The 25,825-nt window shown below is 40.6% G+C and overlaps 5 protein-coding genes across 9 annotated transcripts in view; 2 read left to right on the forward strand and 3 right to left on the reverse strand.

Moving 5' to 3' along the window:
* LOC134181145 (glucose-6-phosphate exchanger SLC37A4-like) overlaps window positions 1–7,502 on the reverse strand; it is a 13,454-nt gene extending 5,952 nt beyond the window's left edge. For 2 of the 3 annotated variants that reach the window (XM_062648357.1, XM_062648358.1), the window contains exons 1-4: window positions 6,659–7,502; window positions 4,593–4,678; window positions 4,423–4,527; window positions 4,180–4,318 (exon numbers count right to left, since the gene is read on the reverse strand). In XM_062648357.1, coding sequence (XP_062504341.1) covers window positions 4,180–4,318; window positions 4,423–4,527; window positions 4,593–4,678; window positions 6,659–7,493 — 1,165 coding nt within the window. In that variant the 5' untranslated portion in view covers window positions 7,494–7,502. Of the gene's footprint in view, window positions 1–3,720; window positions 4,114–4,179; window positions 4,319–4,422; window positions 4,528–4,592; window positions 4,679–6,658 lie in introns of those variants that run through there. The other variant, XM_062648356.1, reaches the window with a different exon arrangement.
* A 382-nt stretch (window positions 7,503–7,884) lies between these two features.
* On the reverse strand, window positions 7,885–8,862 carry LOC134181164 (catechol O-methyltransferase A-like). The gene has a single exon (XM_062648383.1). It carries the CDS (start codon window positions 8,858–8,860, stop codon window positions 8,009–8,011), a length of 852 nt encoding a protein of 283 aa, XP_062504367.1. The 5' UTR covers window positions 8,861–8,862; the 3' UTR covers window positions 7,885–8,008.
* A 127-nt stretch (window positions 8,863–8,989) lies between these two features.
* Window positions 8,990–12,610, forward strand: LOC134181349 (uncharacterized). 3 transcript variants are annotated; one of them, XM_062648612.1, is made up of 7 exons: window positions 8,990–9,260; window positions 9,323–9,433; window positions 9,495–9,733; window positions 11,320–11,463; window positions 11,518–11,700; window positions 12,051–12,093; window positions 12,168–12,610. In XM_062648612.1, the coding sequence occupies exons 1-7, from the start codon at window positions 9,203–9,205 to the stop codon at window positions 12,365–12,367; spliced, it is 978 nt and encodes a 325-aa protein (XP_062504596.1). In that variant the 5' UTR covers window positions 8,990–9,202; the 3' UTR covers window positions 12,368–12,610. The 3 variants fall into 3 exon arrangements, with proteins under 3 accessions (XP_062504596.1, XP_062504597.1, XP_062504598.1); XM_062648613.1 differs by having other exon boundaries at window positions 8,990–9,242; XM_062648614.1 differs by lacking the exon at window positions 9,323–9,433 and having other exon boundaries at window positions 8,990–9,242.
* A 5,144-nt stretch (window positions 12,611–17,754) lies between these two features.
* Window positions 17,755–18,558, forward strand: LOC134180762 (uncharacterized). Its single transcript, XM_062647947.1, has 2 exons — window positions 17,755–18,039; window positions 18,327–18,558. Exons 1-2 carry the CDS (start codon window positions 17,801–17,803, stop codon window positions 18,556–18,558), a joined length of 471 nt encoding a protein of 156 aa, XP_062503931.1. The 5' UTR covers window positions 17,755–17,800.
* Window positions 18,559–18,642: 84 nt separating this feature from the next.
* On the reverse strand, window positions 18,643–19,528 carry LOC134181508 (THAP domain-containing protein 10-like). The gene is made up of 2 exons (XM_062648783.1): window positions 19,063–19,528; window positions 18,643–18,875 (listed from the first exon to the last, which is right to left on the reverse strand). The coding sequence occupies exons 1-2, from the start codon at window positions 19,468–19,470 to the stop codon at window positions 18,708–18,710; spliced, it is 576 nt and encodes a 191-aa protein (XP_062504767.1). The 5' UTR covers window positions 19,471–19,528; the 3' UTR covers window positions 18,643–18,707.
* Between the last annotated feature and the right edge of the window lie 6,297 nt (window positions 19,529–25,825).

Below are 25,825 nucleotides of genomic sequence, written 5' to 3' on the forward strand. Positions count from 1 at the left end.
TAAACGCTTGATGAGAGATGATCATGCCACACGACCAACAGTAGCAGAAGCTCGACTTGTTATTGGTCATATTCGTGATGCAAACGAGTATAAAGCATGTCCTCTTAAACGAATGGTATAAGGCAAGATGGATGGAATACCTAATCTCACTCTTATGTAGTGAAGTGAACACACGTCTTTGAACACTATATTTGTATCTTATTTTCTTGAAACCATTTATATGTTGTTGTTGCAATATATATACCTAGCCACATCAATAACATTAACTTGCTTTGCAATTTGTTACCTCGTTGGTCAGACATTATAGAACTAGAAGGTTTCATAGTTTGAACTTTGCCATTGCTAATCCATATTTTTACTTTTGATATGTTCCAATTTGTCATCTCATATATTGTCAAGTTTCAGCATATCTGCATTCTTAGTAGATATCAAAACTTCTGTTTACAATACAAGAATGAATGTACGATATCAAATAGAAGAAACTGGTCCAATTCTAATGTACGTATGCCAGTTCATAAACGCGCATTTGGACCTTTAGTCTGTTCTATTAAAGTTTCGAATGAAATCCAAAATAACTTTAGTGGAATACATAATCACATTTAAAATAGATGTCAAATATATTTACTAAAAGTGAAAATTGGGATTAATATTAACTACCCGTACCATCCCTACTTAGAGATTGGCAAGTATTGTCAGATACCTATGTTTCTATTTAGTTACTTTTAACTACCTGAGAACCAAGTGTGCTTTCAAGTACTCATTGCACTTTTGGCAAAAACTCTTATCTAGCCATGAAACATCAATGTGGGTTTTGCAAAATATTCGCTGTGAAATAACCAAAAAAAGAGAACAGCAAACCACTAGACAGTGTATACACATGTGAAATCCATGTTTAAACTTCACTTCATAAAAGTAGCTCATATAACTGATCGTTTAGAGGACATTTATACATATATCAGCATAGAAGCAAATCCAAGAGGTCTATACTTGATAAAATGGAAAACGTTCTTGGTGCAAGGATCAGTAAAAATAGACATAAAACAAATTAATTTGTGAAAAAGTTTGAGACTTCCCTATGATCCCGCAAGCGGTTAGGGGTCCATAAGCGCGTATTTTTGGACCAGCAGTCACACATACTTACTCCAGTATCCCCAACCCGTCACATGTAACACCGACTGCTGAGTGCTCTTTCCACTGACCGTAGACAAGACAAAATCGGATGCTACTGCCCCTAGGAAGTTGTCTCAACTCCTTTTGGCAACACCTGCAAGGGTGGTGAACAGTATACCGCCGCCTGGGTGCTCTAGCACCACCAGTCGATTCACTCTTCTCGCCATGTAGTCTCCATTTAAACCAATCAGCACAACATACAAGTGCAGAAACCGGATTGACGTACTGGAATTGAAAATAGAGAGTAACTCCATGCAGTATCCCAACCACTGCAGTACAAATTGTCTGTAACACCGGCGGCAGACTGCTCCTTCCACCAACCACGGACATGACATATAGAATATATACTGTCAAAGCAAACGCTACCACCCCTACGAATTTGTCTCAACTCCTTATGGCAAGGGTGGTGAACATTATACCGCCGACTGGGTGCTCCCACACCACCAGTCGCTTTGCTCCCCATGCCCTAAACCAATCAGCACAGCATAGAAGTTCAAAACCAAATTGGGGGTTACAGGAGTCACAGATAGGAAGTGACTCCATGCTGTATCCCCGACATTTGCAGTACAAACTATACACATACACAGGCTGCCGCCTGCCCCTTCAACTGACTGTAGACAGATATGTGTTGAACAGTATACTGCCGTCTGGGTGCTCCCAAACCACCAGTCACTTCGCTCCTCTCACCCTAGAGCCTCCATTTAGACAACTCGGCATGGTTTACAGAAGTTGTTGGAGAAACACGAAAAATTGTACAGTACTCACAAGGTGTCACGTGCAACACCAGGTTAGGGGATACTTGAGTCCACCTATGTGCATATAGGTACAGTGATAACGTAAATTTCTTTGTAAAAACAACGTGTTCTATTAGCTAATTAGGAGCTCAAGCCTGTCCGCCCAAACTTTTATTGGTCCTGTGGAAATGGTGCGCAGAAACCTGGAAAGCAGTAATCTATTAACCTTACGTCTGCATTGTGACATCCCAAACCACCATGTCTGTGATTGGCTCAAAATCAACCTCACTTCCGGTCGATCATACTTACCATTACGGGCATCACAGCACAGCAAAGTACACATGCATAGGAAGGTTCTAGACTAAACAAAATTTGCCAATGGGCGTGCCTTTAACGCACGCCAGCTTTGTAGTTCCTCTGGTCTGGAAGCTACACTGTGCTAGATTTCAGTAATGTAATTGTCAAGTAGGTCGTCGATGACCACGCCTCCTAGCGTGAGTTAAGCCCTGTCCACACTAGACCAGAATGGATGCGATCCGATCGGGATAGCGAGCGTCCACGCTGAACTTTGAAAGCCATACCTCCACCTCATTTTCAATATCACGTGACTTATGACATATGTGTACGTGTGGCTTCTTTGCTTGTGGAAAGTGCTGATACAGCGACGTAAGGTGAGCGAGGACAAAGACAAGTGAGGAGTGTTAGCTGTTCCGACTACATGCATAGCGTACGTGAAGGTAACGCCCACTATGTCTAATTGAATTCAACCGATCGAGATCGAAAGCACCTCGAGATGTGAATTGGATTTATCGTGATCGGATCGCGATCCTGTTGCCAGTGTGGACAGGCTTAGCACTTCAAACTCCTTCCACTCCACCTGGTTAAAATACTCAGTTAACCTAATGGCTGGCGTGAGACTGCTGATAGGTTAGCATTGGACTAATCATCTGCTTTCAAGAAGGAGAGGGCTTCTTAGTTGGCCGTCGAGGAAATGGAGGCCTGAAAGTGATTTTGGTCAGTCCTGACTTGCTATTGAGATGTTCTTTCATTTTCAGGAATGTGGAATTAGTAAACTTAAAGAATTTACGTCTTAAATTGCCCAAACTCTATTGGTCAAACGCTAAGCTGCGTTAGATGGACGTAGAACATTATCCTATTGCACTTAACGTAACGTAGCGTACCCTGTCCCTGGTTCACAGACGACGCTAGCCGCGCTAAGTTACGTTACGTTACGTCGCAGTACGTTACGTTGGTCGTTAGCGTAACGTTGCAAGTGTCCTCTGTGAACCAGGTGGCGTTGCATTATCCAATACGCAACGTTAGGGTATCAGTTACGTTTACGTTATGTTAGAAAATGGGATGGTGTTCAAACGGATTGGAACGTTTTACCAATAGAGCTTAAGCAATTCAGCACTTAAATTTTTTTAACCAATCGTATGTTCCTGAAGATGGAAGAAAAGCATATAGATGCATGTAGAAGTAGTACTGATTGTGTATCATTTCAGATGATGCTTACAACTGGGAAGATAAACAGAAAGATTGAGTGAGATCTTTCCTCCAAAACAAGTGATCGACTTATCACTAGTGCTTGAGTAGATGAATCAGTTACAAACTCATGCTTCCTGTTGAGTAGAGTGTTCTTATGTCTGCATTAAAAATGTGCCATTTTCAATTGCACAAAACGTTCTTTGTGTTTCAGTTAAGTTCTAGTAATTCAGTTCGCCAGTGACTCTGAGTACAAGTTGATTTAGCCTAATTAGGGATTGTGTTCCATCAACAGAAATCAATGCCACTAAGAATATACATGTACTTGTAATTAATTTATTATGCAAGTAATAGTAAATTAACAATAATTAATACTCTGAGTCAGCAATATAAGAGTCAACTCTCGCTTGTTAACGCCGCATATATTTATCTGGTTACCACTACTGGTCTCAAAACAAAACATGAAAATAACAATGAGACATTTTTGTTAAACTAGTTCGCCTTTCTAAGTTAATTATTGCTGTTGTAATTCTGCATTCTGTGTTCCTAATAAAAAATAACTAATTCGTTTTTGACTTGGTAAGCTGACCTAGTTTCTTTACTGTTACAATTGCAAAAACAGTTGTAACAATCAATGCTGCAGCCTCTAGCAACAGAAGTGCTGGTAGCCAATCAATTTGGGTTGCCAATAAACCAAACGGATATCCAGCTAGAAATTGACCAACTGACACATACACAAAAAATTTTCACTCCTTGCTTTATAATTAATTCGCATTGATTATTTATTTACCTTGTGCAGCTAAGGCAGCTACAGAGTGAGACGATCCCTCTAATCCTTTCTGAGCATTTTGTACAGCAAGCATACCAAATATGGATATCGGACCAAAGATGCAAGCTCCAAGAATAAAAAATATGCAAGCAATCCAAACCTACAATTGATACAATAACAGAAATATATAATGAGTAATAAACTAGTTGCCAATAGTTACTCCATAGATACAATGAAATAGTTTAGTCTGTTGCGATAACTTACCTTAGTTAATATTGCAGAAAATATTAGTATGTTCATAGCTACAGCAAGCACTGCAGTGCAAACACACAAAACTGGCACACGAGCGTATGGTCCGATAGCAGGATACTGAAATAATCACAAGAAGTCAAAAATATTTTCACAAAATGTGCAATAGTTGTTAAACAATTTACCCTTATGACAAGATAATCTGATGCAAATCCGACCAGTAAGCTGCCGAACAAACCTCCCAGCTGAAAACTACCCATAGCATCAGCAGCTGCACACAAAGATCACAATCACAATCAACAACTTAGATTTACAAAACTACCAAACGCGCTTGATATTACTGCAGGGCTCAAGAAAGCCCCAGCCCCTACTTTGGCCAAAGCTCAAAAATTTTTAAACTTATTACTGCTTTAATTTGCGCTAATTGGCGCTTTCCACCGATTTGCACTAGAAATGCTGACTTTCTTCAAGTTGTGCATGCATACAGTATCTATGGTCCACACGTTAAAGGTTTTCATGGCTCAAATAAGGTATAGAAGATAAGGTTTCTATCCCCAACATTGTGCATCAGCTTTGCACTACCGCCTCTTGAAGTTCCTGTGATAGTTACTAAATGCCAGCATAGCTCTAATTCTTATTAATTAATAACAAGTGACTTCAATTTGGAATAGTTTGTTCATCAACAAATAGGTATTGCCTGACATGTAGAGTTGCATTCACTGGCCAAAACAGGGTCATTCTTGAGCACTAACTTTTCTTTCACATCGGAAAATTTTTTGTATAGCAATAGAATTTATATGAAAATTTGATAGCATACATATTGAAAGAAAGAAATCACAGTACTGCCAGTTGTCCAACCCTGAAAGTCTTCACCAATAAAGATAACTCTGCAAATTGAAATTCCTTTCCTAAAACTCATAACAGAATGTATGACTTAAGAAACTGAGTGAGAGAGTCATGAAATTCCCGACAATCGTCTAGCCTAAACCCTGGGCAAAACAAGTGTAATCATTGGAGAAATCGTGTACACACACGGAAAATGCCATGAAAATCTAATGCAACGAGTTTGTCTTTGATAGCATGGCACATGCCAATTTAATAACTGCAGATCGAAAAACTGTGTAAGTGTTCCATCAACACACCAACTTTCATAACATAGTTGTCGACATGATTCATGTGTATATTGTTATTCGGAAGACTTGAGGTACTACAAGCAGTTTACACAACATAGATGCCACCACCACAACAAATTGTTTACATAAGTAAGAAGATGTTTTTGTTTGAGTTAGACAAGCAGTGGCAATAAACCAAATACTTATAAAGAAATAATTTATACAATACAGTCACCATTACTGTTGTACAAATAAGGAAAGTATGCCATTTCCCAATTTTCCTATAACCGATAAAATGGTCAATAAAAGCCAACAAGGATAGCTGATCCAACAATTGCACATAATTTAATTAATTATCCAAGTACACAAGTAACATCACAAACTAAACATTTGAGACTTTACCATAGCTCACATATCACTAAAAATAAAGATTGGAGAACCCTTGAGAAGTGTGCTTTGAAGATAAGACAAATTAGGGCAGAGACAGCCCTATGGTATCAACTTGATTGTAACACAAGTACTGAAAGAGCAACAGAAGTTGTCAACTTCTCATGCACCACCCACTATATGTAATTCAATAACTCGTGAATGACCACTGCTCATGCGTCATACTACCGGCTTCCTGCAGCCCATTCCCATACAAACTGATCAGCCTTTATCAGGCAATAACCAATGGCCAATACAATTATCAGGAGAACGCTCATTGACAAATATATACAATAATACAGTAACTCAAGACGCCTTAATGTTGTTCACAATGTCCCATGTCTGTTTTCTATATCAAGTCAGCTGACAGATTAGTACATAACTGTGTGCACTGTGCAAGCATATGCTGTGTCAGTGTGCGCACGCGTGTGTGTGTGTGTGTGTGCGTATGTGTGTGTGTGTGTGTGTGTGTGTGTGTGTGTGTGTGTGTGTGTGTGTGCATGCGTGCGAGTGTGTGTTTGTGTGCATGAGTGTCTGTGTGTGCACGTGTAAGTGTGCTTTCTTGCATACATGTACGTATATCTTGTACCAAATGCAGTCATGCATGTACATGGTTACTATAGTTCAGTAAGAACTGTTTAACATTCAAGACATTGTAAACTGTCTCATGTTTCCAAAACACCATTCTCTCTAAGAACCAACAATGCACTCACCATCAAGTTTTGTCGCATTCTTTTCTTGAATCAAATACAACTGACCCCATCCAGCATCAGCCAACGTGCCACGTATCATGGACACCAACAAGTATCCAATACTTATAACCCACAAAAAGTAATCATGAAACAGTGCTGACAGCTTAGGCCTCTGTCTCTCCACATCATTTACAACTTGAATCCTCTTCTGTATTGCATCATCACTTTTCTGCTCCAGCTCCTCCAGCGACAGTAAACCGACATCTTCGGGACGATTTTTTGTCACCAACAGAATAAAAAGACTAATAACAAAGGCAGTCACACCAGATATATAAAACACGTAGCGCCAACCCAGAAGGAGTATTATCGTTCCAGACAGTAGAGCGTGCAGTCCAGCGGCCAAATTCATACTAGTTGATATCGTGCTCCACCATCGACCCGACTCGTGGTCCAATACCCAGGTCTTTATCAACTTTGCCACCGGCGGCCAACCGGCACCCTGTGCCAGACCGTTGACAAACCAAAGTCCACACATTGATAACAACGAGTTGGACATTCCAAATGCGACATTGAAAGCTCCGCTCAAAGCCAGACCGCCTGCGAATACGAACTTAGGGCTGATGTAGTCGCTTACTATGCCGAGTAGGACTTTGCTCAGTGCGTAGGAGAGAGCGAACGAGCTAGTTATGAGGCCCAGTTCCTGTTTTCCGTACCTAAACTCTTCCATGATGGCCGGAACCGTGGCGGTGTACGACGTTCGGTTTACTATGTACCATCCGTAGCCAAAAAACGCCGAGAAGAAGAGAAATACGCGATGACGTGAGTATTCTTTCGGAAGCCTTGTCTTCGCAGGCATTGGCGAACATGAAAAGCCCGGATGTGTTACAGTTGGGCCGCAGCAGGTGGTGTAATTCAATCTACTTTCTTGACTAACGTTTGTGGTGATGACAGTTAGTGATATTTATTAATTAATTAAAGAGAAAAGTCCAACAAGCTCCAGCTGATGCCTTGCCTCGGTGCCCAGACCGATATGTTCACGTGAGAGGGCGCGAAGAGGGCAGGTCTAAGGAAGTTATCTCTGTGGCGCGTCCTAGACTCACGTGAGTCTGTCAGTGTTCGGTTCCCGTATAAACGTTTCAGCCTCCCAAGATACAGGAACCGGACACTGCCAGGCTCACGTGAGTCTGGGGATGAGACTAGTGCAGATATTGGTCTGGCACCAAGACTAGCTGCTACAAAAAAACAAATAACGTTTGATCTCCATTGCAATAGTTTTACAAAACAACTGCTACAGAACACTCTAGTCAACGACAGCCTAATATATTGTCTCAACCTGACCTGCTAAACCAGACACTAACAAAAAAGTACGTTCTATGAGTTCTTTGGAAGGTATGTTGAGACTTCCATGCCATCACTAATTCCGTTGCACATATGCAGAGTGGTGACCTCGTATAATTTGCTCTCAAAGTCGGTATTATTTCTGATGTAATTAGCATATTCGGAAACTTTTGGAAAAAGCATATTATCCGCAATGACCACCGATCCGTGATGTAGTCTGTTATGCTCGATTAACGTCTTCAAGTCTCTAATGTAGTATGATTGCCAGTGGTCAAGTAACACCAAGTCAAAACCGTCGGTGATTCCTAGCTTCGACTTGACATTAGCTACAATGTCATCCGAAGCTGCTTCGACAACCTCAATGCGGTCTGACAATCCAGAAAAGGCAACAATCTTCCGAGCAATGTCTGCATGTGTAGCATTGATTTCAACAGAATAGAGCCTAGATCCAGGATCAAGATGGCGAGCCACAGCAATGGCTGAATATCCGCAGTAAGTTCCTAGCTCCAAAACAGACTTGGGTTTAAGACTCTTTACAACCTGATCCAATACATCAAGTCGTTTCTCTGGTCCAATATTCATCATCAGACGACAGTTGCACGTGAAGTGATCTACAGTGTTGAGTACGGATTCTGCATCTCCTTTACGTGCGTTGGCTAGCACGTACTCGAGACACTGCTGTTCGGCGCTTGTCCCACGCAGTTTGTCGTAGACGAGGAAAGGAAGTACTTTGACCGCTAGGAAGACATAGTTTCGTTTTTGTAGTAAAAGAAATAGTAGAGTAATGACAAGAAAAATCACAAATAACGCTTTGGTAGTAAAGAAGTCCCACAGAACAGAATACATGACGCAAACGTAGACAAGAGTAGATATAAATGTCAACATACGACTTGCCTCGGACTCCGATGAGTTGCGCTGTTAAATTAATTATGTGTACAGTTTCGAGCAGTTGAACTCAGTTGGATGGTTACTTGAAATATGTTGCCTGGAGCCTAAAAACTGTTTCTTTTGGATATTATTTACGGCCAAATATTTTTATTATTGAATTCAGTCAAACAATCTTGGTTACACCAAAATCTTGCAATTTCTTATAACAGATTATGTCTTGTAAATTTAATGTCATTGTTAACGCCACAATGAAAAATTTAAACAGCACCGCAAAAGAACAAAATAACTAAATCACGTGAATTGTCACGTGACAAAGCGTGGTGACTACATATTGCTGCAATGGAATGGATTATTAGGATTTTCCTTGTGATTGCATCAGGTTTGTGTTTGAATAGACGTAAGAAAGCTTTCTAGTGTTTGAGAGTTCCTATTTACAACGCGTCTGTTTGTACGATCTAGTCAGTGCTGTTTACGTATTTCCTGGGAATCCATATGGTGCAGGTCGGTTTGACATTGTCGAAACGTTGGTTAGAAAGGACGTCGAGCATGCTCCACCATTTGCAGCCATGGGTGTGTTGTCACGTGACCAACTCTTGCAACTCGTTTCACTCTCAAAGTCACTCTTGTTTAGTATATTCTCCTCGACAGAGTGGAGTCTACGCCGCCGTGTTATTTGCTGGTGGTCTGTACTCGTACATGCCAATAGCTGCGTATGGTGATATACTGTCATCAATTGCATCTCATGGATTTGTTGTGGTCGGAGTCGAGTTGTTGCAGTTTCCCAATGAGTCTGTGCCATTATTGCAACGATCGAGAAAACCAATTTCAAACATGGAGGATCCACAAAAGTTTTTTCAAGAACTTGACTGGGTTGGTTGTGCTAAAGTCAATGTTTATGATTGATCATATTAGTGTGTATATAAATTGCCTACCGGTCAGGATTAAAACTGATTGATTTAATTATTAACTCAATTAATTAAGTAATTAATTAATAGTGTTAGCTATGTATGTACAGTCAGAAGCAGTGGTAGTTAAATACTAAGTTAAATTTAATTATATGCTAATATTGTCTATTTATGTATAGACTTAATTAATGTAAGAAAGCCAACAGACTAACTGTTTAATGATGTATTAATAATATATAGTATATTTGATAATTTTAAAAAATCAAAAACAAGTCAGGAGCAAAACTCTGCAGTAGCTACCACTGCAATTATTTTGCGTGGTATATTATTATATTAAGTATATATATATATATATATATATATATATATATATATATATATATATATATATATATAGCGTAGTGTAGAATTTGGTAGTTAGTTCTGTTTAAATGTAAAAGTAAAAGTAAAAATAAAAAATAATAAAAAAAAAAAAAAAACATAAAAAAAAAAAAAAAAAAAAAAAAATATATACTTATAATATGCAAATATAAATATATTAATTTGTAATGAAATAATAATATTTTTTAATTTATAATAAATAATACTATATTTTAATTTATAATATAATAATACATACAATTTTATTATATTGTTATTTATTCCCAACCCAACCCCAATTCAACTATCTCAAATAACACAAAAATTTCATCACTACTGTCCAATACAAGTCTGTCTGAAATCATCTTAGAAATATAAAGCCAACGTTTGATGGACAACTGTTGCTGTAAATATGACTATCGGTCAGGTCGTTGTTATACAATGCTGATCTCTTTGTGATAGATTTCAAAACTTTGAGACTGTGAGCTGAACAAAGACCAAAATTAATTTCCGATCACAATATGATGGAGTATTCCTCCTGTTGATGTTACAGATGCTACATTTTGCTATTGTTAATTACTATAAATATAATTTGGTTCAAGTCATGTGGCAGTAAGTTATGGTTTGAATTGAAATAAATTGATGATAACTTGATGCTCTATATTGTCTTTCTCCGGGTGGCCCCTCATGAAAGTCTACTTGAACTAATTAGTTTAATAATAATATTTTTGTCACTTATCATATATACTTAGCATGTTTAATTGTTACATGCAGTGTTTGAAGTTTTATGACAGACGTGGTTGTATCTTGAGAACATCACAAAATTTTCAGTCGTTAAGACTTGCATATATTTCATAAATATCAAATGATAATACTGAGTGTTCCAGCAATTAACGAAATCTCACAACTTCATAGTGTCACTTTCAGTCTGACCTGAGTAATTCCACTATTGTTACTCTACAGCGTAAAAATTGGGTCCACCATAACTTGAGTGACTCTAGTTGTCAGAATGACAACCTCACTTGACTTATTTGTTGCTTGTTAGTTGTCAAATAACAACTTGACGATCACTTTTTCGAACACTGTCAACATATGTAAGGTCACAGTAGGATAGCAATAGTTGTGTTAAGACACTCACATGTATATGATAATCGATTGAAATAGAAATTGTCTCACTTTTTGTATAATTAGATGAAAGAAAACTTGAATGGGAAATACTTATCTCAATACAACGTGACAGTGGACTGGGACCAAGTAGGATTCTCATGCCATTCAGATGGATGTGATTATGGAATCAGAATGGTTCTAGCAAACTCATCAAGAGCCAATTTTAAGGTCCACCTTAATTGATTTTTTTTGAATTTGGTTGACGTTAACTCATATGTTTAGGGTGCTGTTTTCTATAGTCCGTTTAGCTTTCACATTTTGCAGATTCGAAATGGCACCAAGTGGCCTTCTTTAAGCTTTGGCACGCAGCTTGGCGAAGAGTGGCCACCGTGTTGTTCGCCGCCTTTTGACTTTCGGGGAATATATGATCGTCTTGCTTGTCCACGGATACTCGCAAACGTTACGGTACAGTCTACTGATTGCCATGCAGCTATGGGTTTGCATTTGGATGCAGTGTTTGCAGTGGATGCGTGAACATGCACTGTACATTCGAGTATATCAAAAGTAGTTTTGGTTACATGGCTTAAAAGTTTGTATTTCTGTGTGCTTCTTTTGTTTGTTTGTTTGTGTGTGTGTGTGTGTGTGTGTGTGTGTGTGTGTGTGTGTGTGTGTGTGTGTGTGTGTGTGTGTGTGTGTGTGTGTGTGTGTGTGTGTGTGTGTGTGTGTGTGTGTGTGTGTGAGTTCCTGTGTGTTTGGGTGGGGAGTGTGACAGCTTTCGCATGTGTTTCTGCATTTTACTCGTAATTTCTTTATAGGGGTTTGGTCACTGTGATCTTCTGAACGACAAGTTTTGGACACGTAAGAAATAGATCAAATTAGCATGTACATGGAAGCATAACTAATCGTCTGTTATTATGTATATTCTTGAACAGTATGCAATACAATTCACTTGTGTAAAACGGATCCTCGCAATGACAGAGTGGCCTACAAGAAGTTTACCCAGGGTATAGGAACAGCCCTGTTTATTGCGACTCTTCAAGGTGAGACATCATGTCTGGCCTATGCAACCAACAAGACCCTCATTCCATTGCCCCTTGGAGATCTGGATTCTGACGTCAGCTGTCTACATTGAGGTATGTGCTTCATCCAGTATATGACATACTGCAGATTGGTGGCTTGTCTAAGAAAAATATTTTTGATATTGTGTTCAACTGTATACATCTACATATTTTTGCACTTCGCATAATTGTTGCTATACAAGCTGACAAGACTTAATGTTATGTGTTACATCATAATGCACTTCTATTTTTAGTTAATTGATTGATTATTATTACACAACCAAGATAGACATAAAATTTATAAAAAGATATGGTCGACGCACTGCCATTCCTTCTTGTGTGTAGCAGAAATAGTACCGGTTTTTACTTTACATTATATTGCTTGAGAATTGATTTACATGCACTGATTTAGATGTCCATTGTATTGCTTCAAATGAAAGCTACGAAGCAATATATTCATTGCAGGCATCTACTTATGGGGAGTTTGGAGGAGGGTAGGGTGCGATTGATCTGACCCACTGCAGTCGAGGTGCGCTGGTATTGTACCTCTGCAAGCATGCGTAGGAGCAATCAGTCAAGGGCTGATCCAAAGTTGCATATAGGCCGGGCCAAAAACTTGTAGTCTAGATATTTTTAATGTATAATATAAATTGTAATTATTATTAGACAGTCTGGTTCGTTATTAGACCTTTAGCTGTCTTGTTGTATTGCAAACAACAATTATACATGCATTACTCGAGAACTCTTATACCAAACCACCTAGATATTAATTGTCCTATTCATCACTGTGTCTACGCTTGAATCTTTGAAGTCATCTTACAATAGAATGTCTGGCAACAGCAGTTTCGTAGGGTTTCATTTGGCAATAGAACTGACATTCTCAGCACGCAATACAAGCGTGGTGAAATTGCGTACGTGCTGAAATTGCCCTGACTTGTGCGCATGCGTGAAACAAATTTATCGTTTTATTGAGAAATCTATAGTTATTATTGTTAGTTATATATATGAATTAACTATTTTAATATGTTACAACAATGTAAAAGGACTGGGTTGAAGTAAACAATTCAGTTGTTAAGAATAATTATGTACTACATAATATGTATATGCTATATACAATTATCTATATATATAATTTATTATGAAATTTTTTATTTATCAATTACATACAAGTTTATACAATTGGAAATATAATTAGACATAATAACCATACATGCACATTTGTACAAATAGATCTCTCTTACCTTTGATATCCCAATATCCAGTCTTGGCCTAGTTGTTGACGTTTCTAATTTTATTTTTTGCTAACCGTGGTGGAAACCTTTGCGTCAGGAGATAAGTTACAAGATTCTGGCATCTCTCTGTAGAGACAATCTGACTTCCCTAGCTGCAATTGTATTTTGCTTCAGGTCATCCATGGTTTTCACAAGCGAGTGTACACAGCTATTGTCTATCCAAGAAATAAGAAAGCCTCAATATAATAATAATTAAATGTGTGAACAACCTTAGCACGCCGGATGTAGACTTACGCACGCAATTAGTTGCTGATCATGCGCAGACAATAAAATACAATCTCAACATGGTGACGATCTCAGTACGCCACACCGGCATCCCTAGTGCCCATCATGCATCTGCATTTGCTGAATCTGTATGCGTTATTTGCGCCAGCTGTATACAGAAGCCGTAGCTGCTGAAGTGCTGGCCTGGGTCCAACATTCGAGATGCAGAGCTAGAGTCCATGATTCTTGGCTCGTAATGTGCAGTGTATATCATTACCAGATGCCCGGGTATCCTTGATAGGGGTTCAGTAGTCTGGAGGACCGACCGTGCGTACGACCGTATTTATACTCGATTAGCTCAGATGGAAATGAAGCTTTCTGACCAATAAACGAGACGTGGTGTCATTACCGACCAATAGACAAACATGATGTCATCAAAAGGCTCCACCTCCCTTACTTTGCTAGCTGTCCAGGTCGTCCATCCTCTAGAAGTTGTTTATTCCTATTACTTGGATTTAGCAGTCGCCTAGTTTTACATTTGCACGTGCATGTTTTCTCATCAACAACCAGGCGTCTAGTACCTCGTCCCCGGACTCACGTGAGCCTGGCATTGTCCGGTTCCCGTATGACACTGCCGGGCTCACGTGAGTCTGGGGACGCGGCTGTACCCGTGATCATGAGATTCAGGCGCCGTGCAGTACACGTGTAGCTGCATGAAAACTGACTTGTAACATTTTGCTTGTTCCACCGTGTTCCTGCATAGTAGTTTTGCAGTCTGACAGCTTGAATTTTCGGTGTGCATTGCTGAGCGGGGCTGTTGCAGCTACAATCGTTAGTGTCGTTTCGTCTTCAACAGAAATTTGGCGCTCCAAGGGAATTTGCGAAGGAGAGCGTGCATTGTTTCTAACAGCTAGCGCGTCTGTTTAATTTGTCGGACGAAGCTACTGACCTGTACGTAGGCAAGTCTGGAAACGAGTTGCACCCACGCATGCATTGGAAACCTTAGCTGAGACCAGTGGGTTGGGCTAAATACCTCAGTATGCAAAACATTATCACGTGACGATTACATACACCGGCCGAGGGTTTAGCACTGTAGTGCTTTCCTGGTAATTCATTATTACATGTACATGTACATATATTTACAAAGGTCTTCTACTAGACTTGATAACTAATAAATAGATTCACTAGAATTGAGCATGCTGAACTGACTGGGAGGTCCACTCCATTAGAGCACTAAAGAACCGACCCATAAATGCCCCATGTACGCCCCTGCTCATTGGGATCGAGTAGCTTCTATCTTGAGTAGAGTTGAATTGAAATTGGCTGAAACAGGAGATTCATCTAGTCTAGGAGAGCCGTAAGTTACTGTAAAGATGTACCCCTAATTGTACTGTATACATACAGTTATTCTTAATCAATTGATGTGCATGCACCACTCATAACTTCTAACGTAACTTAAAGTTGATATACTAGTACGTACAGGATTCGGTCATATTTTCAATATTTACAACGCTATTCTGCATGTCTATAACTAACACTAACGATAACGATGGGCAATGAGCGCTTGCGCCGAAAGCCAACTGCCGGTCGTCTGTCCATTTACAGCAGTATTACTGTAACCCTAGCGCATGCGCACTCCGGTTAAGTATGGTGCAGTTTCTAGGTGTACCACCCTACTTTTTGCATCACAATTACCCTCCAGTCTTTGGCTGGCAACACAACCATTGGTTGTTTCACATTACCCGCCTTGAATGGCCAGCATACCATTCGACCTTCCATAGCCGTGTGTGTGTGTGTGTGTGTGTGTGTGTGTGTGTGTGTGTGTGTGTGTGTGTGTGTGTGTGTGTGTGTGTGTGTGGCTCTGCAACCTCCAAGACCCTTGTAGCACCAATTCAAAATTGTCTTCCGATTTGAATCGGCGCCACAGGGGTCTGACAGGCCGAGTCTACACTCAATGGCCTGTGCCCATCATAGACATTATAATTATAGGCTAAACCACGGTCTCACTGTAGCCATGTCACCTATATAGTTTTTAATAGCGTGTTTTAGTCAACTTCTACTTACTGCAGAGTTTTAGTTACTATCAGTGGGCAGACCTATCTAGTGTGGACAGCTGAAAAATGCGATTGATATTTACAGGGCGTTTGTGTCTTTGAGCGCGCGGTAGCTTAAGTTGTGTTGCTATTTTAACACGCTATGTTAACTGGAGTTTAATTGCAGCAATACTATCTTGCTGCTAAAATAGGTTTTGTTGCATCTATAGACATCATATTTAATTACTAGGCAGTGTTTTTAATTATCTAATTAAATTGTTTGTGGAATTATAGTTTGACATTGAATTCAAATGTAAATTGAAAAATCTAGGATCGACAATAGTGTCCAATTTGTGCACTTTAAGACATGCAGATGATAGAGGCCTAGTGTGGGCACGTACCTCCTCACCTTTCCAGCTGTCAAGTGACCTGCTAATAACTAAAGATGACAGACATAGTAGAAACACTGACATGACATACAATATATACATACATACATACATATATATATATATATATATATATATATATATATATATATATATATATATATATATTACTTAACTAACCATAAATTGCTATTGTTGCCTTTGTTGAGTAGCATGCATATATATATATATATATATATATATATATATAACAGTGATGTAACAGATAGCTGGTACTGCAAGCCTTGCTCATTGATGTATTTCCTTGAAGGCAAGTCTTCTAGCAATTTAATGTTCCTGATGACCAGCAAACTATGGCTGGTCCACAATCCTAAAGTCTCAATGACCAGTGGCTGCAATATGCCACCAGTAGCTTTCACAAAATTATCACGACGGCTGTTTCTTTGAATATGATCTGCTTCTGCTGCTGCACCTGCATAGTGTGCAGTTTTGATGATGTACTGTGGTTGATAACAATTCGGTACCGAGATATCAAAATACGTGGGTGATCTTTGTAATCAGGATGGAAGACGTCACACACACACACACACACACACACACACACACACACACACACACACACACACACACACACACACACACACAGACACACACACACACACACACACACACACACACACACACACACACACACACACACACACACACACACAGTTTTAATGCGCAAAGCAACGTTCTGTTAGGTAAATGTGATCCCCCTTAACCAAATCTAGTTGCATAAGCCTATATACATGTATGTAGGTAATTCGAGTCGACACACTTTTTAGTTGATATCTATATCTATTGGGCGTGGGTGGAGGTGTCATTGAGTCATTACGCGTACTGTACGAGAAGTCTTCGATGAGCAGCAACCTCCTTTTCCTTCCGGTGAGTGAAAGTAGATTGACGCTTGTAGTAAAGTATAAAATCAACGTTTTTACACTTAGATATACTATACATAATTAAAATAGTAGCGTCTTTCAAGAGGAGGCTCTAGACGGGCCGTCAGCCTCAATATTCTAAAATAGTAGAGATGACCTTCAAGACAATGGCAAGGTCTTGTAAGTTCATAACCCTAACGGCTTCACTTAGTTTTGAAGGCTGAGCAACATCGACGTCAATGTTTGTGCTTCTTTCCTGTATTGAAGTCTTCCTTACTGTCTACAAGGGAGAGCAGCGTTGTGGATTGATAGTGCAGAAAGCACGAAATATACAATTCGGTTACGCTTTTGTCTCAAAATCGTGCGGAAGCGGGAGGAGCGCGTTATTGTTGCAGGTGACAAGCAGGATGTCAGGAGACGGAACTAGTTGTAACAGCTACCTAAAGGGAGGGTGACATGCAGAAATCGCTACCTATTTTATAACTTAGAAACGTTGCTTTGCCATTCAAATGAATGCATGAATTTTTTTAGAATTTTTAGCTAATGTTCTAAGGGCTAAAACGTAGGTTTTTTCGGTGACCATTGACCACGCCTTCCACCTTCCGATTAGTTGAGGCGTGTACGTTGTGACATCACAAGTTGAACGGAAGTCGCGTAAGGCTTTTCCAGATGGAGGAAGAACATAGTCCAAGTCAATCTAGCATCGACTCTGCCAGCTTAGATTTGAGTTACAGCAGGTCGTCGTTGAATAGCAGTAGTTCCGACACATTTCAGGAGGAAATTATAGCTTCTGGAGGCATTGTAGAGCCTTACCAGTACGAGCCTGTGGAAAGCGAAAACCGCTCATCTTCTCACAGTCCGGCCAATGATGGCACGCAAAACGATGAAAGACTTCAGAATTTAGACTGGTAAGCATGATTGCAGTAGCTTTGTGATCGCTTTCCGCTTGTTTTTGCGAGTGTTTACACTTGACGTCTGTCGTCACGTGGCCGTACACCAGGAAACCAGAGAGTACAGGAATCGTTTGACAAGCTTATCTTTACCTTTAGTAGCCAATCATGATTCACTTATAGCAATATCATGTCTGGTCACGGCAGAAAAATGATGTATACCTTTTAGGGTCCTGATATACAGCTGCATGACGTCATACCTTTCACGTGCAACCTCGAGTACAAATAGTTGTGTTGAAATGAAGGTGCAGCTGTGGACAGTGCGAAGTTATGCCTACAGTAGATGAATGTGTGTGCTGTTGCGAGTATGACAACATTGAAAGGAAACTGGAAGAAAGTGTAACATCATGCAAGTGTATCACAGAGCACGAAGGATTTGAACCAGTCTGCCTGAATGTGTGGGTCCTTCAAACAGCGTACTTTCAATATCAGCAGGAGCGTGGTCATGATGATGAAGATGAAACTCCACAGGAGTAAGTAGTTTTAGAATTTATTGTTGACTCCAAAACTTAGTACATGCATGCATGTGTAATTCTCTAATTTGTATGTACATTCGAACAAGTTGTTAGTCAGTAATCAAACTATCGTGTCACTCACCCCTGGAGGCTTTACTTGAACTCTGACATTTACTGTGGATCTGCGTGGAATATCCTGTAGGCATACTGCCTGTACACCAATATCTGCATGAGTTGCACTCTTCTCACTCTCATTGTCTTCACTGTCTTGCCAAGTAGATTCCATTTCTGTTTCTCTTTCCACAGGTGCTTTGGAGTGCTGACAATTTCCTGTAGAAGCTGCAAAGTAAACGCATAAAAATCAGTCTAGACTGCAGCGAAGCCTCGCCGTTGTGTTCACACTTCAAGCCTAAGGCTACTAACCACACTTCTAGCAACACGCCTACTGCAAATCACACGTTGAGGTGCATTCACAATGCAACACTTCTATCAATTGTCAATACGACGTTACACAATAGCTACATACCCTAGCTCTTTGTCTCTTCTCATATGCTCCCCTCTTGCTTGTCAACTCACTCTCACCGCCAGTGGACGTTCGTTTCCGTGTTCGTTCCAAAGACATAGCTGACGATCCAGAGGCGCCTGTTCTCAAATTCGCTCTGACAAAATGCGTTGGAACGACGTCTGGCTTCAGGCGTGCTCGCCTGGCGATGCCAAACGATGAGGCCAAAAGATGATCGGTTTCGAAACAGTCCTCTGTAAAGTGGTCGCTGCATAGAACCGAATACCGTGAAGGCCCATTCCATTTGTCTCTAGTCCTCTGTACTGCTTCTGTCCATCGCTTTCGAAGAACTGGGTCTTGTGGGAAAGAAAACAAGCTGACTTGGTCGCTGTGTGAGTTAGAACAGCCAGCCGCAACACATCGCTTCACCATTGTAGACCTGATTTACTTCTGCGCGAGCAGTTTCCGTTCAACTTGTGATGTCACGACGGACACGCCTCAAAATTGCCGGAAGTTGAAAGGCGGAGCCAAATAATAGCCACAAGAACCCTCGTTTTAAACCTTAGAACATTAGCTAAAAATTCTAAACAAATTCATGCATTCATTTGACTGGCAAAGCAACGTTTCTAAGTTATAAAATAGGTAGCGATTTTTGCATGTCACCCTCCCTTTAACACTTTTATGGTGGTTGTGTCACTGTGTGTGTGTGTGTGTGTGTGTGTGTCTGTCTGTCTGTCTGTCTGTCTGTCTGTCTGTCTGTCTGTCTGTTTGTCTGTCTGTCTGTCTGTCTTACATATATTTTATACATTGAAACTATTATACTCACGCTAAACTGTAAAACAAGCAAGCAAGCCCGCAGGCCCTACGCTAAAACTAACTGCTAACGCCTGTCTGTCTCTCTGTCTGTCTGTCTGTCGGTCTGTCTGTCTACCTGTCGGTCTGTCTGTCTGTCTGTCTGTCTGTCTGTTTGTCAATACATATATTTTCAATATTGAAATCTACAATCAACACAACTAAGCAACTCTACTGTCCCAATCGCACAAAATCTCTACCAAACTAAAACTCTACAGAAACCAGCCCTATATAGGGCTGTACAGTAAAGCACATTAATAATTGTGTGTATTGTTCATTCTCTTCACTTTCCTTGTATGTTCCAGTAAGCGGTATGTCTTTCTGGTAATCACTCTAGCGTTACATTGTTGTAACTGAACTGATACGCGTTGTCTCCAATATGTTGTAAAATTGGATGCATTCTGATGACCGTCCTCATCATAAGACATGAGAGAAAGAGTCTTTAAAAACTGTTGAGCCTCAACACCCCATCTGCCATAATGTTCAAATACCAAAGGGACTGCTGTTGGTGTATACCCTCCTGGTAGCAGTTGGGAGTCATACTTTGTATGTTTGATCTTTTCTCTTCTGGATGCGGCAGCACCATCAATAAAAGCAGCTCTAGATAGGATGTCTTTGCTGAATGGATGTGATAGAGCAATGTCTAATTCTGCTGCTGGCATGCAGAATGATTCCGCAACATAGATGTCTGGCCTTCCACTGGAAGTGGTGTAGCGATCTTTAGGCTCAATGTAGTACGGTACATGTAACTGGCTGAGACAATCTGCCCACACAGAAACTATACAGTTGTGAGACCACACTGGTCCACCTCCAAATTTACAAGTCAACAGATGATACCCTTCTCTATCGATCGTTTTTCCACATTCACATTCGTACTCATTTGCCAACAAAGGCAAGGGCATCGCCATTCCCAACCTCATGAATGCCGCCCAGCGGAAATTTCCAGGTAAAATTGCGAGATTCTGGGTTGATGGGATGGCATTTAGCCAAGAGCCTGCACCTTTTCCTTGCAAGGAACGTAATCTTGCTGAATCCTTTCCAGATTCTATATCCAATAAAATATTGACTTGAGCTTTCGTGACCTTATCTATCAGATGATGCTGCAGATGCTTAGTATTAGACAATAGATCATTCATTGATTGATCAGGATCTAAACATTCATGAAGAATGTGGCCTACAGAATTTTCAGAACTCTTCGAGGATAACAAAACATCAATCTGAGGTTCTAAAGCTGCAAAACGTTTTGGCAGCTCATGCACAGAATGAGCCCACGAGGACACAAAAATCAAGTTTGATATTTCTTGTAATGATGTCAAGCCAAAACCACCATATCTGATAGGCAAGGTTGCTTGCTTCCACTTTTCATCAGTAAGGGCAGAAATTTGTAACAAATTTGAAAACGTAGAGCGAGATAGATGATCATGAAGAACTGCAGCAGCTTGCATGCTTTTGGGTTTAACACTTCGAAATAAGTAAAACATTCTTGGTAAGTGACAGAGTCTTAGCAATAACATAGCTTCTTGAGTTCCTAAAGTGAGTAGTTGATGGCATAAATTTTCTCCATGTTTTGCAATAGTAACACATGCCTGTGACATGAAATCTTCCTTTCCAACAGGAATTCCCAGAATAGATATTCCTTCTGTTGTGATAGGAATAGATGTATGTGACTCGATCTCGACAGATGAAGGGTTGTAAATTTCACACTTGGTGTCCTGAATGTCCAAACCAATATTATGGAACATAGGCTTCAGGTCTTCAAAGACTGCCAAGACATTATCAGAAGGACCTACTAGAAACACATCATCTAGATATGCCAAGACCACTACACAAGGATGATCATTCTGCAATTTGGTCAACAATTCCTGAATTGCAGTAGCAAAAAAAACTGGACCCAAAGGATCCCCTTGACGTATGCCTTCTTCAGAAGACAGTATGACAGGGCTGTCTCCTTGCAAGTAGATAAGGGGACCAAAGCCTGCGTACATTTGGTTGACATGGGGAAGCATCTCAGGAAAGTGTTTTGAGACCTGAGTAAGTAGATGAGACCTTGTTTGTCTGTCTGTTTGTCTGTCTGTCTGTCTTATATATATTTTATACATTGAAACTAGTACACTCACACTAAACTGTAAAACAAGCAAGCAAGCCCGCAGGCCCTACGCTAAAACTAACTGCTAACGCCTGTCTGTCTTTCTGTCTGTCTGTCTGTCGGTCTGTCTGTCTACCTGTCGGTCTGTCTGTCTGTCTGTCGGTCTGTCTGTCTGTCTGTCTGTCTGTCTGTCTGTCTGTGTGTGTGTGTGTGTGTGTGTGTGTGTGTGTGTGTGTGTGTGTGTGTGTGTGTGTGTGTGTGTGTGTGTGTGTGTGTGTGTGAGTGAGTGTAGTGCTATAACACACTTTTCGTTTCGGATTAGTTGCTTTTCTGTGTGACGTTTTTGTCTATTGGTTAGTTTTTTTTTGATTAAATAACAAAAGATCAACAACACTTTAGAAGTAGCAATATATTTTAAATATTGTATCGTATATTTCTAGTTACAGTTTTTGATAAATTTCGTTTTCCTTCAGCTAAATCTTGCCCCATTCTATCATGAAATTATTTTTGTACGTATTTCTCTTGATCCATTTGACCGCACACTCTGAGTCAACCAACAGTTCATCTCTGAGCAAAAACACAGGAGACGATATAGAAAAAATTACACCGGTGAATATCATAGCTACAACGACTGCAAAGAAAGAAAGCGACGCAAATGTAGTTTTCAACACGAATAGTCAGACTTTCAATAAGTGGGAACTCTTTAATTCGTGGAGCTGTAATACACCCCAAGTGTTCTCATATGGCTCCACACAACTATTCATCAATTCATCCGTAAAACCTCAAAAGTATCTTTACAGAATACTCGTTTTTGGAGGATCATTACTAGTGAGAGATAGACAAGGGACAACTCGGAAAAAACAAAATACAACATGGATTTACTACGAAGAGACAAACTCTTGGAAAACGATTGGTAATGGCTCCAACGGTCCACCAGCGATAACGTTTCCGTATCTCGTCACTCTTTGTAGTTCACACGCCATCGTCTTGAATGCCGATACTACCAACAACACTTGGATATTTGTGTTCGAAAAACTGGATTGGAAACGAGTCACAATCGTCGGTGATCGACCTCATCCGTTTGAACCTCGTCGCAACAGTTTTGTAGCAGTAACCGTGAGTAGTTCGAACTTTTCGTGCTCTTGTAGTGACGACGTGCTCGTGTTTGGGTATGCGTCAATACTACATTCAGTAGAAACAATCGTTTGGTACAGACTCAGCTGCGTTGTAGAACATACAACGTATCGTTGGGAAAAGGTTGGACATCGCGACTTTTTTGGCGATCGGATAAGTTTAGATTCGATTACTGCTTCGCCAGAGAGGAGGACACTATATTTTATCGTCGAAAAATGCGTATGGACATTTTCTGTCGAGAAATCAATTTGGAATGAAACGGGAAACTGCATGCGGAATACGTTTGCGAGTTATAGACCTCACGACCTAGATATAAAGCCAGTATTTGTTCCTGAAACTCGTGAGTTCGTTTCTTTCAGTCTGGTGCGACGTCTGATCTCTCGAGTATCTTTGTCTAATACGACTACGTCTTATGAAGATATCGTCGGTCTTAGTCCGGACATCAGAAATGTGTATGCTGTACGTGTATTCGGTGGTGGTAAAGTGATTGTTTACTTGTCCGAAGGCGGTCAATCTTGTGGGTCAAGCAAGTGGATTCTACAGAGATACCACCTGACACGAGTATGGGCTTGGAGTAAACTGAGTAACACCATCTTAGTCCCCGTAAATTACGCATTGCAGTCGTTATGGAAGAACACATATTATCGGATTGCAGTTGGTATAAGTGATGGACGCATTACGTCACTGGTCGGCTGGTCTCTGGACATGCGTACGAAAATGTGGCAACTAACGGGTCGTTTCGACATTAAAGGAATCGACGTGAATGATACTGCTTCCTGGCTTTTTGGGAAAAGCACACACATGCAGGGAAACGTGTGGCTCATAGTGTCAGAAAAATATGCAACGTTGATCACATCAAACGAATATGTCCAACAGATGGCACATCGTTTACCGCCTAGATTCCGTTTTTCAGTCGTCACAATCAACTCGTCGTCTGCGTTGCTGTTTGGTGGTGTAAACGAATACTCTGACGCTCTTAAAGATCTTTCGGAATTTTCGCTGACACTTCGAATGTGGAAGAGATTGGAAACTATCGAAAACGAGTGGAACGTTCCATCAGCTCGATATGATCACACTGCCGCTGTTATGGGTTTCGACATGTTTGTTGTTGGTGGAACAAACGATAGCAGGTTTTGCTACGACGAAGTGTGGATATATAATTTGATTAATAATTCGTGGAGCATTTTGAAATCAATCAATAACGGTCCACCGTTTTCTCTCACTGAAAATTGTGATTCTAATGTGGTGGCTCGAGCCGGAATGCTATGGATTGCTGCTGTATTTCGGCGTCGTCCCTTTGACATTGATTTTGGAAGATTTCAAGTGTGGACGTATATTGCTCACTTGCAGACTTGGAGGTTGGTTACCGCTCAAGAAGGGAAAAGTACGCCGCGCTACACATTTTACAGTCTAACTTTTTGGCAAAATATTTTACTTAGTCTGGGGGATAACAAGATGTTCTATATGAATATTGGTTGTCCCAGAGGATTAGCGTCGAGCGATATTTCTCGTGTAGTGTGCGCCAAGTGCAACATCGGTTTCTTTGCCGACGTTGGGTCGATGGAGTGCCGTCAGTGTCCGAGCGGAACGACGACGAGAGGCGAGGGTTCGTCAACCGCAAGCGACTGCAACGTCTGTGTTTCGGGTTATTGCGTTAACGGCAGATGTTTTGTGATGAACGATAATTCGACGCAAGTTCCCGTATGCATGTGTACCGTCGGCTTCACCGGTTCTCAGTGTCAATACGCAACGTATTACTACGTTGGGATGGGAATCGTATTGTTTGTAGGTATTCTTAGTGTTTCTTTTGCTGTGGTACGGCGCATCATAAGAAAACGAAGAGAACACGAATCGGCTCTGCGTCGTCACATAAAACTATTGAATGACGCGTGGCAGATCAGTTGGCAAGAAGTAAGACTGCAGAACGAAATAGGAGGCGGAGCGTCGGGAAGAGTGTGGAAAGCACAATACCGCGATATGGAGGTTGCTGTGAAAATGCTAATTTGTGAGGACGATCCAATATCGTCGTTGGAATTTGCGCGGGAAATTAAGTTTATGCAAACGATACGTCATCGAAATATTGTACTTTTTATCGGAGCGGGTAAAACGAGTCCACAAGAGCAACCGTTTCTCGTCGTCGAGTTTGCGCATCGGGGTTCGTTACGTCACGTACTGGATGACGTTAGTATTGATATGAGTCCGGAGCGTAAGATAAGCTTTGCTTTGGACGCTTCAAAGGGAATGGAGTTTCTTCACAACTTGGACCCGCCGAGGATTCATCGAGATCTGAAGAGTGACAACTTACTGGTTAGTCGAAGTTGGATTGTCAAAGTTGCTGATTTTGGTTTCGGTATTCCTCTTCGTTGTATAAAACGACGGGAAACTTCAAGCGCAAAGAAGTCTTTGATTAGCAACAGTTCATTGAATGTGTCACTGCTCGATGTGGGAGAGATATGTGAATATGGCATCGGGACGGTAAGATATCGAGCACCGGAGATGTCTCGACGGCAGAGCTACGATGGATCTATCGATGTTTACAGGTACACTCACTGCGTATCGTTTATATGTGTGCATGTACAGTCTTGTTTACATGCGGTAGCTAGCTTAAACGCAATCTGAGCGTCATCCCAACGTAACGTCAACGTCCTACTTTAGAAAGCCTGACTCCCACCCAGACTTTTTTGTGAAAAAATTATTTCCTGACTCCCACACAGA

The sequence above is a fragment of the Corticium candelabrum genome, chromosome 6, assembly GCF_963422355.1.
Source record: "Corticium candelabrum chromosome 6, ooCorCand1.1, whole genome shotgun sequence".
NCBI lineage: Eukaryota > Metazoa > Porifera > Homoscleromorpha > Homosclerophorida > Plakinidae > Corticium > Corticium candelabrum.